General features: G+C 49.3%; 1 protein-coding gene across 1 annotated transcript in view; it reads left to right on the plus strand.

The window, feature by feature from the left end:
• SNX29 (sorting nexin 29) overlaps nt 1-13,614 on the plus strand; it is a 496,896-nt gene that overhangs the window by 94,130 nt on the left and 389,152 nt on the right. Inside the window, exons 10-11 of the mRNA XM_012647575.1 lie at nt 1,656-1,731; nt 3,910-3,992. Coding sequence (XP_012503029.1) covers nt 1,656-1,731; nt 3,910-3,992 — 159 coding nt within the window. The remainder of the gene's footprint in view (nt 1-1,655; nt 1,732-3,909; nt 3,993-13,614) is intronic.

Below are 13,614 nucleotides of genomic sequence, written 5' to 3' on the forward strand. Positions count from 1 at the left end.
GTACGGAGGCTTCGAACTATGGCGCAGTGGAAGCAGCTTGTGCGGAAAGAGTGGGAGATAATTTTGGTGGCACTGAGAAGTCGCAGATCCCACCTGGCTCTGTGATGGGGCAGAGGGTGGTGCCATGCTCTCCTGAGCCGACAGCCCAGCAGGACATTAGACGAGTGGTTGTGAAGGTCCGCCCAGCCTACTGGGGTGTCCCAGTAGCGCTTTCTGGCAGGCAGTTAGAAATGTGTGACTAGGATTCAAGACCGAGGTCCCAGCCAAGGCGAGGGCTTGCGAGTTGCTATCTTCACAGAGGTGAGAGCCGTAGCCAAGGTCTTGCTAGATTTACCACCGGGGACAGAGTGTCACGGAGCCATGATTCCAAGATGTCTTCACTCAGGAATCAGAGAACAGATGGCGGGGGAGGAGGGCCAAAGAACAGTGTTGGGGAGGCTGAGAGAGGAGAGCTCCCAGTAGGAGGCGTGGCAGGGAGCGCGAGAACCCGACATAACCAGGGTCGGTTCTGGAGCGAGTTGCTGCCGGCTCTCACCGAGTTTTGCACTTGTTAGAATGTGACGTTTAGTTGTGTGGTAGGCATTAGTGCGGCATGCGAGGCCGTGGTGCCGCCCTGTTTCATAGGTGGCGAAACTGATGCGCAGAGAGGCTAGGGATCTTGCCGAATTAAAGTCAGGGAGCAGGGACGTGAGCCCAGGCAGCCAGGCAGAGCCTGCACCCCTGAACGAACCTGGATATTCGGTAGCGAGGAGGGGGTGGTGGAGAAGTAGCACTTTTTATTTCCCCTTCAAACTTCTTGAGAGTTAGGAGTGAGTGGAATAGCTTGATGTGGACAGCAGGATAGAAGAAAAGGATAAAAAACATTTTTTTTTCCTGATATGTTTCCCTAAAGTTCAAGCCCTGAAGAGCTGGTGGGTCTTGATGTGACTAATGCCGGCATCAGAGGAATGGCGTGGGGGGCGGATTAGGCAAACGAGACATGCTCCCTCCCTGTGTCCCCTGTTCCTGACACAGGGCTGGTTCCACAGAGGCACTGACAAATACGTTTCTGAATGAGCAGGAGTTCTCCCGGGTGACACTGGGCTCAACGTCACCATCCAGCCGAGGAAGATTGGCACTCCCTGGAAGGAGACTGGAGTGACAGCTAATACATTTATGAAAATTGTTAATGTCTCTTACCTGTTAGTTTAGAGACTATTTATGGCCTCACTTCTTGTGAATGCCTTTCCCAAATGCCACTTAATGCAGGGTAAAGTGGCTTTTTTCCGAAAGCAGCAGACATTGTCCGTGATTAGGCCATGCTGCCCTCTAGTGTCTGACTGGAGCCACCACAAGCAGGCGCAGTTTTGTCTAACAAAGCTCGTGTATTACTCCCTGATTCTGGATTTCATGCATAATTCCAGGTCTGAGGTCAAAAAAGTCACAGGTGAAGGGGAAGTACAGGGCCTTCTATCAGTGACTGATGCCAAGTCTGAGATAATATCTGAAAAAATGAATCAGGTAGCGGATCAAAATTCAGTGTGCAGATAAGGTGGGGGAAATTTTCTGACTGGTTTAGCAGACGAGCCAACGTCTGCATTATGTCCTTGTCTCGTGGAGAAAATGGAATGAAAACAAAAACCTGACCTTCTGCCTTGATTGCTGTCTGTGCACAGATGCTGCCCTCGGAAGCCTGGAGAACGGGACGGGACCAGAGGACCACGCTCTTCCGGAGTCCGGGCTTCGGTACAGGTTAATATTAAGAACCAGGTTGCCTTTTGGATTAAAATGTGCTGTTCCCAACTGTGCATTTTATTCTTTTTTACAGATAGGACGGTACCTGCTAGGATTAAAGGGCAAGGCCCCACTTCCTATTTGTGTTGCAGTTCAGTCTTTCCATCACAAATGTGCAGTTGCCAACGGTCGGAGATCATCTTTCTCTCGGAGACAGTGTACAAGAGACAGTAGTTGTCAAACTTCATTTGCACACAACCTTTACTTTTTACACTTTTTGGGTCATATCTGAGTACCTCCTCTATCATTATTTTCTTTAAATACTTGTTATTATTTGAAAATAATATTTAACAATCCTAGTGTTATATAAAATTTAAGCCACTTAGATATTATATATTTGTGAAGTGCTTAGTATACTGTCTGGCATATAGTAAGCAGTATATAGATTTTCTTTTTCTTTTTTCAAATAAAAGTATGTCAAGGGGAAACTGAATTACCCAAAGTCATTGGATGTTTAGGTCTCCCTGATGCTACCAGCATCCTTGCTGCTCTTACCGGTTTTATTCTCTCCTCATGGTTCTCATCTGGGGCCCCAGGGATCTATCACATCTGCATTTTCCTCCCTCCCTCCCTCTTCCCTTCCCTCCCCTTCCCTTCCTCCTTTCTTCCCCTTCTGTTCCCTTCCCCTCCCTTCTGACAAGGTCTTGCTTTGTTGCCTGAGCTAAAGTGCAGTGGCATCAACATAGCTTACTGCAGCCTAGGACTCCTGCCTCACCCCTCAGTCCCTCAGTAGCTGGGACTACAGGCATGCACTCCCATGCCTGGCTAATTTTTTCTATTTTTTGTAGAGACAGGGTCATGGTATGTTGCTCAGGCTGGTCTTGAACATTTGGCCTCAAGTGATCCTCCTGCCTTGGCCTCCCAAAGTGCTTGGATGACAGGTGTGAGCCACTGTACCTGGCCCACATCTGCATTTCCAACCTTAGCTCTAGGGTGGGACTTTTCTGACTACTACTAGACCATTTTAGGTGTCATGGCCCCACCTGGAATAGACAGGAGTTCTGCTCTCAGAAAATGACACTACATGGAGGAGGTTTGTACTAGTTGGTGCAGTGTCAGAAGGGATTGGTGTCACCAGATCCTTCCAGGGCTCTGAGTCCTTTTTTGCTGTATATTTTAGAAAATTTGGAAAATAGGCAGTGAATACAAAAATACCACTCTGAACCTCCAACTCCATTATGCTGTTGATGTTTTCGTGCTTTTCTTTCTAGTCAGGGTATGTGTGTCTGTGTGTGTGCGTGCGCATGTGTGTGCACGTGTGTTTGTGTATGTGTGTGTATGTGTTAACCATATGATGATGGGCTGCTCTTTTCGCAAAAGATGTGAAGTGTAATTTTTCATGTTGCAAATCCTTTGTAAATATACAGTCAGTTCTCATTATTTGCAAGAGTTATGTTCTATGAAGTTGCTGTGAAGGCTGGACCAGTGCTCCTGGGCAAATACAGGGTAGGTTGCTTGAGCCTCTGGTCACAACACTTTTATCAACCAGTCAATACATAACCTGGTTTTATGTCTGTTCCTGTTTGAAGACACCTAATTTCATGTATGTTGTTGATTCATTAACATGGACTTCATGGCCAGCAGCACCGTAACTCACGACTGAACAAAGCTGGTCTAACACACAGATTTTCTCCATAAGGCACCTCACGGCCTTCTGTGCTTAGGAACACTAGACAGCACTTCAGCATTGTGCTTGTGGGACATTTTAAACAACAAAATCACCAAAAAAAAGTACAAAAATGCTAAAAATGTGGCACTAAATATGGACTGCACGAAGGACACTTGTTGACGGTATGAAAGCTGAAACAAGAAGGCAGAGCGTTGCCTTGTTTGGCCTCCTCTGGGATCGTGCTCACTGGGCGATTCAAATTTTTGGCTGCTGTGCACAGTCATGAATGATCGTGAAAGTGCCTTGAGTATTGATTTTGGGATTACGAGTAAATTTCAGTGAGTGGATGAGTTTGCATGTATGGGATATACAAATAATGAGGACTGACTAATTTCCAATGACCGCCTTCTGTTTCTCGTAGTAGATGTGCCCGAATAAACTTACCACCTGCTAGTTTTTAGAACAAAAACTAAGGTTGTGCATTTTCAGTGGTCAAGTGTAACTTCCTTCTGCCTGCTTTTTCCTAGCGTGGAAGCAAGTTCTCCAGGCCAAGGAAGTCCCCTGAGCAGCCTGTTACCTTCTGCCTCGGTGCCAGAGTCGATGACAATTAGTAAGTACTTTCTGAGCCACCTCCGCCAGCTCTGGGGTGACTTCTGGGCAGTACATCATGGCAGTGCGTTCGTGCTTGCTCCACGTGGCTGTGGGACACAGCAAGGTGGACTCGAAGGCGTGTGTGGTCATAGGCTTCTGGAACCGTGGTTAGTGTGTGGTCCTTCGGCATGTGTGTGCTCTAACGGATGTGCTTCAGGGCTGGCGCAGTACTGAGATAGACTTCTGTGGTTCAAGGTTTCGGGGTTAGCCTCAGCTACAGAGGAACTATTCTATTTGGGTTTCCTTCGTAACTCTGGAGGGATCATTTTTGTAGGTAAGGAAGAGTGTCTCTCTCCGAGGTGATTAAACATTGCTAATGATCATGTTTTAACTGTTTCCAACTTCACTACCCAGAAAAAGTATTAGAGCTGTAGCAATTAAGAGTAGGTTTGAATGGCTTTACAGAACAAAGTAAACCAGCTCTGGTTTAATGAGATAGACGTCCATCTCTCTGTACAGAGGTGGGCAGGCTGGTGCTGGTATTTGGTTCCATGGTCGTAAGAGACCAGGGCTCCTTTTTTGCTCCATAGACCAAAATAGCCATTTGGCTCCAGCCATTTCATTCTTATCCCAGGTAGTAGGAAAGATGAGAGGGGCAAAGGAGAGACTTTCTCCATTTCCACGTATAGGACTCAGAGGTCTGAACTTGGACAGCGAAAAAATTACGTTTTTCACTAACTTCTGTCTGAAATTCAGTGTTTCCTTCAGCTATGACCATTCCATTTCAATATGATTAGTTTCCTTTGTGATCTCGTGTGTTTTATGTACTTTAAAATATTTTTGCTGAAAAGGAGCCATGGGCTTTCCCAGACTGCAGAGTGGGCCTAAGGTGCAAAAAAGGTGAAGCCCCAGCTGCAAGGACCCTACTATTAATAGAAGGTGCTCACGGTGTCCCTCATATGTCTTTGGCCAACATTTATCCCATGGCCTGTCCTGGCTATGAACGGGACAGTGTAGCTAGTTGAAAAAAAAAAAAATTAGAGTTTTTGTTGCTAAGGAAGAATGGCCTTTGGGGTCAGCCAGCACTCTCTGATTCAAGGGTGAAGCAGGAAGTGAGCGGACACTGAGGTCCGTGTGTGGGAATGACCAGTCACACTTTGTGTGATGGACACGTGTGGTTTTGTGGCATTTCTCAGTCTTGAACCCAGCTGAGCGGGTATTAAAAGATCACCCAGTCTGTGGGACCCTCGGGGTGGGTGAATACTTAGGGTTTTTCAAACTTAGCTGTTTTTCAAATTTCAGTCATTTACTTACTCTGTACCTTGTTTTATTTTTAATCATGCACTTAAAAAAAAACTTGAATGCCTTTATTTAAAAAGGAAACTTTATCTCATTACCGTAAATGGAGAGCCACCATTAGTTGGCTTAAGTATCGGGTAACTGCGGAATAAAGGCAGTGGAAGGAAACTGTCATCACGTCTACCTGGCTGTTGCTGCCTGTCCCACTATGGGAGACGGCGCTGCTGCTGTCTGTGGCCCAGGCCCGTGGCCCCGCCAGGATGGGCAAGTGTCTCAGCCTTTGTACTGCCAGGAAGCTCCGCAACCACCGAGGGACTGAAGTGGGATGGGAAAGCTCATTTGGGCGCAGCCCGAAGGCCAACCCTTTTGTGGGTACTTCTCATGCAAAGGGGATTGTGCTAGAAAAAGTAGGGGTTGAAGCCTCACAGCTTCAACTGTGTGTGTTAGGGAGGTGTGTTAGGGTCCAGCTGATCAAGAACGGCAAGAAAATCACAACCCTTGAAGCCAGTGATGGTTGCTTGAACTTTATTGAGGAAAAGGATTGAGTTCTGGCTGCTGGGTTTGATTGCAAAGGTCATGCTGTTGGTGACATTCCTGGAGTCCACTTTAAGGCGTCAAAGTAGCCAGTGTTTCTTTTTTTGGCCCTGTACAAAGGAAAGAGGGAAAGACCAAGACCATACATTTTGGGAGTGAAAACACAGTATATTTTCATGTACCAGAAAGAGACGGTCAGTGAGTGAGCGTTAGAAAGGTGTTAAAGGTAGCCTAGTGCTAAACTCAAAGGCATGAAACGGATTGGAGAAGTGAAAAAGAGAAACCTCTGTGACTTGCTGCTGTTTAATGCCCTGTCTTTCTAGCATCTACGACTCTTTCTGTGTAGGTGGTGCCTGGTAGAGGGGTTAGACTTTATCCTGGCTTTGAGACGTAGCTACTCTAAAGGACAGTGTTCTTTTACATATGGCAGGAATTTCGATTGCTTTTGTTTTTACTCATACTGTTTTCTAGAAACTGAACCATTTTATTATTCGATATCTTTGGCAAGTTAGGGACATATTCAGAATTTACAGTTGAAATCTCTGAAGACAAGTGTCAGTACGTCCACATTTGACCCTCAGTGCTTGGTAGTCATGTGGTCTGTGGTTAGCAGTGACCGTGTGTGGGTGGCTGGCCGGGTGGGCTTCTGTTTCTGCAGTGGCTGTACATTTAGGTAGTTGTTAGGGGACAGCACTGTCATCCACCTGTGTGTGTTGCAGAACAGATTCTTAGAAATTTCGAGTACAGGATGGTTTGATTTGCATGCCCCCATCCCACCCCCACCTCTATGCCATCTGCGAGAGAGGTAAGAAGAGCACGTCTGTCTGGGGATCCAGGGTGTGTTAGTCTGTTTGGATTGCCATAGCAAAGGACCACAGACTGGGTGTCTTCAACAACAAAAATTTCTCGTGGTTCTAGAGGCTGAAATGCCAAGATCAAGGTGCCGGCAGGGTTGGTTTCTGGGGAGGCCTCTCTGCTGGGCTTGTAGACAGCCGCCTTCTCTCTGTGGCCCTTCCCGGCCTTTCCCCAGTGCACACGCATCCCGGTGTCCCTCTCTCTCTTACAAGGATACCAGTCCTATGAGGTCAGGGCCCCACCCTTAGGACCGTGCTTAACCGCAGTCATCTCCTTACTGGCCCTGTGTCCAGATACACTCACATTGGGGGTTAGGGCTTGAACACATGAATTTGGTGCGGGATGCAATTCAGTCTGTAACATGGGTGTCTGTCCCAGGAGTGGGTGTTGCAAGAGCAATCCCAGTTCAGATTGGCAGTCCCATCCCGGCATGTGAAGCACCTAAGGCTCTACTCCATGGTGGCTGCCCAACTCGTGCAAACCCCAGAGGAGCCCGGTGAAGGGTCTCATCAACTCTGTGCTCCCCGAAGCAGCGAGTGCTTCCCTTGCATGCCGCCAAGTGGCTTCCCCGGCTTATTTAATAATCGGTGCGGTGGCTGCCTCTGTGCTGTCATCGAGCTAGAGCTGGGTTATTTAATCCTCCATGCTTGGGGATAATTGGCGAGTCCTCTGCCAAGCAACCTTCCCCTCTTGGGTGTCTCTGAAATTGCAAGAAGTGTTTTGTTCTGAGGCATTTTGTGGGTACATTCTTGTCAGTATTTACTACCCAAGAGAAGATGGTGTGGCCAGACCCACATTATTGCTTTCCCTTTCTGCAAGGCCCTTTGGTACTTGAGGAAACACAAAAGCCTATTATTAAAAAGTTAATTATGTAGCAAAGCAGTGAAGACAGTTTGGAGCAAAGCAAAACACCTGTAATTCTGCCTCAGAGATACTTTGCATTTCTGCAGGTAGGTTTACGATTCTCGCTTTTGGGCACACGGAGTCGTACGTGGTTGGAATTGCAGCTGTGCCGGTTGCTGTAGGGAGGTGACCTGCCATCAGAGCCGGGGGCACGTGCTGAAGCTTGACTGCCCGGGCGCAGGTTCCGGCTGGATGGCCCTAAACCTCTCAGGGCCTGTGTCCCTGTTGGAACGTGAGGATGGTTCAACACCATCACGTGTGGTGGTTGTGAAGATTAGCCGTGATGTGTTTAGAAAAGCATTTGGGTCAGAATTGAGAGTCAGTAGATGCCAGCTGTTATGAACGTGCTTGTTTCGTATTGTGCTTTTTAACATCACGTCGTAGCCGTCCTTTTCTTCTCCACCTGCCTGGTCGTGCTGTCGTGTTGCTGCGTGATATTCCATCACTGGATTTATTACCGTTTACTAGATTATGTTTGGGGTTACCAGCTAGGTTTCACTTTTTTTTTTTTTTAATTTTTTAAAGCAAGTTTCTTCATTCATTGTAAGGAAAAAAATGAAAAGCCCCACCTGTAAGATGCAGGGTTAGTAGTAAGCACACTCTGAGAATATCGGCCAGTATTCTCTTTCCCTGCGTAGGTGTGCCTTTGGGATAAACTGCTGGTTGTGGGAAGAGTGGGCCACAGGTCATGCCTGTCTTTGTAGACGGGCTTGTTACAGCAGCCACTGCGCGTTCCAGGTAGTGTGAGCGCTGCTGGTGTCTTCACACTTCACCGCCGTGAGTCGCTAACCTTTTAATATGCTTTTGCTACTTTCAGAACTTGGACTATGCTCCTTTCTGGTTGGGGGCTTTGTCTTTAGTAGCAGCCCCCTTCATGCTGTTGTTTAACATTTGTGTCCCCCATGTGAGCTGTTTGTTTGTACCCTTTAGGTTTGGGGACTCTCGTCCTCCCGTTAGGTGTTTTGCCTCGTTTGGAAAGGAAAGCAAGGTTAGGATTAGGAGGGTGGGACTCAACACGGCCGCTGTGTGCAGCTTTGAGGGCAGGTTGAAAAGGGGGCTGAGGCCTCATTTTTTCCCAGGGATATCACTGGGACTTTCTTTTTCTGCCTTTTCATTTTCTGGGTCACTAGAACTGGCTGAAATAATCTTCTCCACCCCACGTCCCCATCTGTTCATGAACCCCCCCCCACCCCCTGGGGCAGCTGAGAATCCCCTCCCCTCTGTGGGCTCTCTCCCCTCGGCTGACATTACCGCTGTGGCTGGTGGCTTTCCTTTCCTGTCCCTTCCTCTGCCAGCTCTTGCCGCCAGCTCCTGATGAACCCTCAGACAAAACTTCTGGAATGTGTTTGGTTTGTTGAGAAATGGCAGGTCTGAAGAAAGTGGTATTTAATTTATTTTTGGAGACCCCATGTTCTCCTCCCCTTCTTCTCTAATCAGCTGTGTTTCTGTCTTACTCCACTTTTGACAAAGGCATCACATGAAAACATAACCCACTAAAAGAAGTAATATATTTGGCAGAGCTCACTGCGAGCCACGTAAGCATCTTAATTTATGTTTTCTCATGGAATCGCTCAGCAACCTTCTGAGGTGTAGGTAACATTATTCTCCATTTTTGTGTGAGAAAACTGAGGCTTAGCGAGGGTAAGTAACTGGCCCAAGGCTTCACAGCTAGTAATTATTCAATGAATACTTATTGAGCTCCTACTGTGTGCCAGGCGTGCTTCCTAGGTGTAGTAAATGGCAAATCTGGTGACGGACCCAGGTTTTCTGACTCCAAAGCCTACACTCTCCATAATTCTAAATTGCCCGAGGAAACTTGTTCCGCTGTCGCCCAGCCCAGCCGAGCAGCAGTGGATGAATACTGTGTGGGCATCCAGGGCTGAGAGCCTTAAACGTACTGTTTGTAAGAGAGCGAGGAACTCCTGAGCGAGGACACTAGGTTTTCAGGATGAGCATACCAACCTTGTTTCATCATTTTCAGGAGTACTTTTTGCTCTGAGGATTATTAGGGCCGTGAAAACTGGAACGACTGACCTCTCATCCAAAGCGATCACTCTTTGCCAGTTGCCGCGTCTCCACCTCCCATTTCAGCCCCGTCCGCCAACCCCACAGACGCTCCAGGCGATAACCAGGCTGTCCCGGGTTACTGTGCCCCCTGGTGGATGGTCTAGGAACTGGCCCATTCATTTTCTCTTCCCCATCACCTCCTTTTTCTCCCTCAGAACACATGGTATTTGCAACTCTTAGTTTTCATTATAAATGGTTTAACGAATTTCACCTTAGTTAGATTATCATTTTTATATCTATATAAAATAATAACTGGTGGTTAATATTTAAACTCCCCTTTCCTTTCTTTTTTCTCTTCTATCTCAAAAATCTTTGTCTCTCTTATGGGAACAAAATGTGGCCTTAATTTTAGTGGGTAAATGGGAAAAGTAGTTTGCCTAATATACTGGTATTGAAGCAAAAGAAAGTCATGTATTTTCGAAGTAAAATTAAACGTAATAAGAAATCCATGTTGTTAACCTTTAATGTCTTTAAAAATACCTAGTGGTCCTCAAGCCATTTTGGAATTGGCAAAAAATAGCTGTCCACCTCGCCGTCATTTGCTGTTTAAGCTGACTTTCTGCAGACATCAAATTTTATGCTGAAGAAAATTTCACTTTTTAGTTTTCAGTTTCATTTGACTTTTTTTTTTTTTTAAACTTGTGGCAACAATGTTTCAACAAAATTTTGGAATTAATAGTCCCCATGGGTCCCAATCTGGGGGTCCAAGAGGGTGCAAAGGGGAGCTGGGGGCAAGAGAGCAGCATCGCGAACCGCTGCGCTGAAGGCTGACAGGGACCCGGAGCAGTCGCGTCTTTTTCGGAGTAGCTTCCGCCTGGGAGTACTTCAGCGCTGCAGTCAGCAGCCTTTAATAACAAGCAGGGTAACTAGGACTTGAGACTAACAGACAAAAGTGGTTCATGGGGCTAGTATAAGAGGGGTTCTCGGTGGTAAATAATGATTAGGATAATTGTTCATACTCATTAGCTGGTGAGGCGGCAGGCATTATGCTAGATGCTTCTGTGAAGTTAGCCCTGGGTTTGCACCATCCCACCAGGTGTAGGCATCACTGATCCATTGTACAGATGGGAAAATCACTGAGCAGAGGCTAAATACAGTGCTCAAAGTCACACAGCAAACCTTCTGGGGCTGTGGCTTCAGAATGCAGCTCTACCCTCTTTCCTTCTTCTCCCTGGTTGATGTGGGTGGGAGCCAGCAGGTTTTGCCTTTTGCAGGCTCACGTGGCAACCCGAGCACTGCAGTTGCTCTGCCTGCCGTGGAAGTGTGCTTTTGGAGGGGGAGCTGTCGGACAGCTGGGCTCTAATGTCTGGTTCCACGGCCACGAGGGGACATGGTCCCTTTGGAGCTGCGAGCACTGCCTTGTCTTGCTCAGACCTTGCTTGTCTCTCTGGCTGCGTGACTGGGAAGGGCGGGTGCCATCCACACAGGTTCTGATGGGGGCATCCTCGGCCGCAGGGCACCTGCTTGGGCTCTGCAGCAGGCCTCACAGTGTCCCTCTTGAGGCCAGCCAGAAAGCTAAAGAGAGACAGGAAAGGCTGGAACACATCTTGTCGGCTGACAGAGCGCCTGCAGAAGGCTGCGGCAGGCCGGCTCTGTGGGGTCAGAGCAGGGGCGTGTTGGGTGGGTGTTCACGCGCTGCCACGGGGGGGTGTCGAGTTGCCAGGCATCCTCCCTGAGCTCCACAGGGTGCTTCGAGGACATGGGTGCTGACCTGTGCTATTCGACAGTCATGACTCTGTTCCCACTCGTTCTGAGACTTAGAAAGGATTTTAGCCGTCACGGCTCCCAGCGTCCTCATTTACAAGGGAAGGCTTGGCTTAGTAAGCCTGGGGACATCGTCTGGGGCCCTGCAGTGCGAAAGTGGTAGAGCAATGGCATTTAGAGTTTTCTGGGGATCGTTTTTCCTGACGAAGAAAAAGGAAAGAGCATTTTCTTTCTTTGTATTCTCTTTTCTTCTATTCTTTCTTCTTTCACTATTTGCTAGGTCCTTTCTTCCATTCAGAAACTGTTAATGCCCAGTGCTTACCGCGCGATAGACGCTGTGCTGATCTCGGCTTACGCATCCGTGAGCAGGAAGCTGAAGTCCTGCCCTCACAAGCTGCCAGGGCCACTGGGAGGACAAACAGCGGCAAAGTTTTTAGAAACAGACACATGGGCTCGCCTTGCAAACCGCGGCAAGTGCTAGGACAGCAAAGCATGGGGCCTGTTAAGGTGGGTCATCAGGAAAGGGCTCTCTCAGGTGACGGTGGAGCAGAGGCTCGTGGAAGAGGGGATGTGGCCCGTTTTGGTGATGGATGGAAATGGTGGCAGTGCACCGGGCGGAGGTCAGAGGGGAGAGTGGGTGGGAGGATGCTGGAGAGGGCCGTCAGCTCAGCTCTTTGCCCACGCGCAGACGGAGGCCGGTGCAGGGCTTGAAGTGGGGACAGTGGGATTGTCTCACTTCCCTGGCAAAGAGCAGGCTCTGAGGCCTTTCTGTGACTTAAAAGCACGTGTGTCCCTTCAGCCCTCCTTGTTCTGTCCCCGCGGCCCTCCCTTGCCAGGTGGTTCTCAAAGGCCTCCCTTGTGCCCCGTGGGGCAGAGAGTCCTGAGTTGACTGGGACGTCCCCACACTCTCGAGCTGCTGCCAGTCCCCAGCCAGTCCCTAAGTACGATGCCCCAACACCCGTGATTCAGAGACGTGCAGTCAACAGGAGAGAGGGTCCCCGGGGGTTTTTTTGGGGCTTGGGTTCGGGTTCTTGGCGTTCTTGGTTGGTTTTTTTTTTTTTTTTTTTTCCCCTTAGGCTCTCTGGGGCCCATTTCCTCGTTTGTGAAATGAGGACACTTACGCCAGCTTCTCAGGGCTGTTGTGAGGATTAATGCGCTCGCATAGGAAGGCACTAAACTTGAGCGTTGAACCGGGCATCCTTTGGGATGGGAGCTTTCTCCAATGTCCAGAAGCTTCCACAGGTGGTGAGTGTCGTCACTCTTAGTTCTTCAGAGTCAGGCCATTGCCCAGGAAGGGAATCGGTGCGCGTGTCCAGTGTCATCTCACACGATGTCCAAGAGTCAGGTGGTGGCATCGCTCCAGGGAGGCCAGTTCTTTCTGAAGTCACATCTGGAGACCCTCTTGGGGGATCAGTTTTTCAGCCCATTCGAGAGGAGTGTTAGTGTCATGTCATAGTTGAAGTAGCTGAGGCTCAGAGTGGCTCCGTGGAAGGTCGCGCTGCTGGTATGGGTGGGAGCCCAGTTCCCGTCCCCTCCTGCCTCCCTGCTTCCGGAGGCCCCGGGCTGTGGAAGGCCCACCTTCTGAGGAACGCATTCAGGCCTCTTAGAATGTTCCTTCTTGCTACAGACCGAACGTTTGTGTCCCTCTAAAATTGATACGTTGAAATGATAAGCCCCGTGTGAAGGTATTGGGAGGCGGGGCCTGCGGGAGGTCGTTAGGTTGTGAGGACACAGCCCTCGTGACTGGCATTCGTGTCCTTACGAAGGGGACCCCAGTGAGCCCATCTGCCCCTCTGCCCCGTGAGGACAGGGCGGGAAGGCACCACCTGTGAACCAAGAAGAGGACCCTCGCCAGACAGCGAATCTGCCGGGGCCTTCATCTCGACTCCCAGCTTCCAGCACCGTGAGAAATAATCCCGTGTTTATAGGCCGCGCAGCATGTGGTGCTGTCACGGCAGCCCCAGCGGGCTGAGGCCGTCCTTCCCTGACCACCCACCTCGCAGAGCTGGCCGCGGTCACCCTCGTCAGACCACCCCGCCTGGTCCTCCTAGCTGCTGACTTCAGGCTGCAGACCCCTGTGACCTCACCGTCCTTCCTCGCGGATTTCCGTGACCCACGCTGGAACGCGGACTCCCGAGGACGGGCGCTTCGCCTGCGTGGTCACTGCCCAATCCCGGCACCCCAGACCCTGCCGACATGCGTGTTGTGCAAGAAACATCTGAGGGCCGGGCGCGGTGGCTCACGCCTGTAATCCTAGCTCTCTGGGAGGCCGAGGCGGG

The sequence above is a fragment of the Propithecus coquereli genome, unplaced genomic scaffold (genome assembly GCF_000956105.1).
Source record: "Propithecus coquereli isolate 6110/MARCELLA unplaced genomic scaffold, Pcoq_1.0 Scaffold27, whole genome shotgun sequence".
Taxonomy (NCBI): Eukaryota; Metazoa; Chordata; class Mammalia; order Primates; family Indriidae; genus Propithecus; species Propithecus coquereli.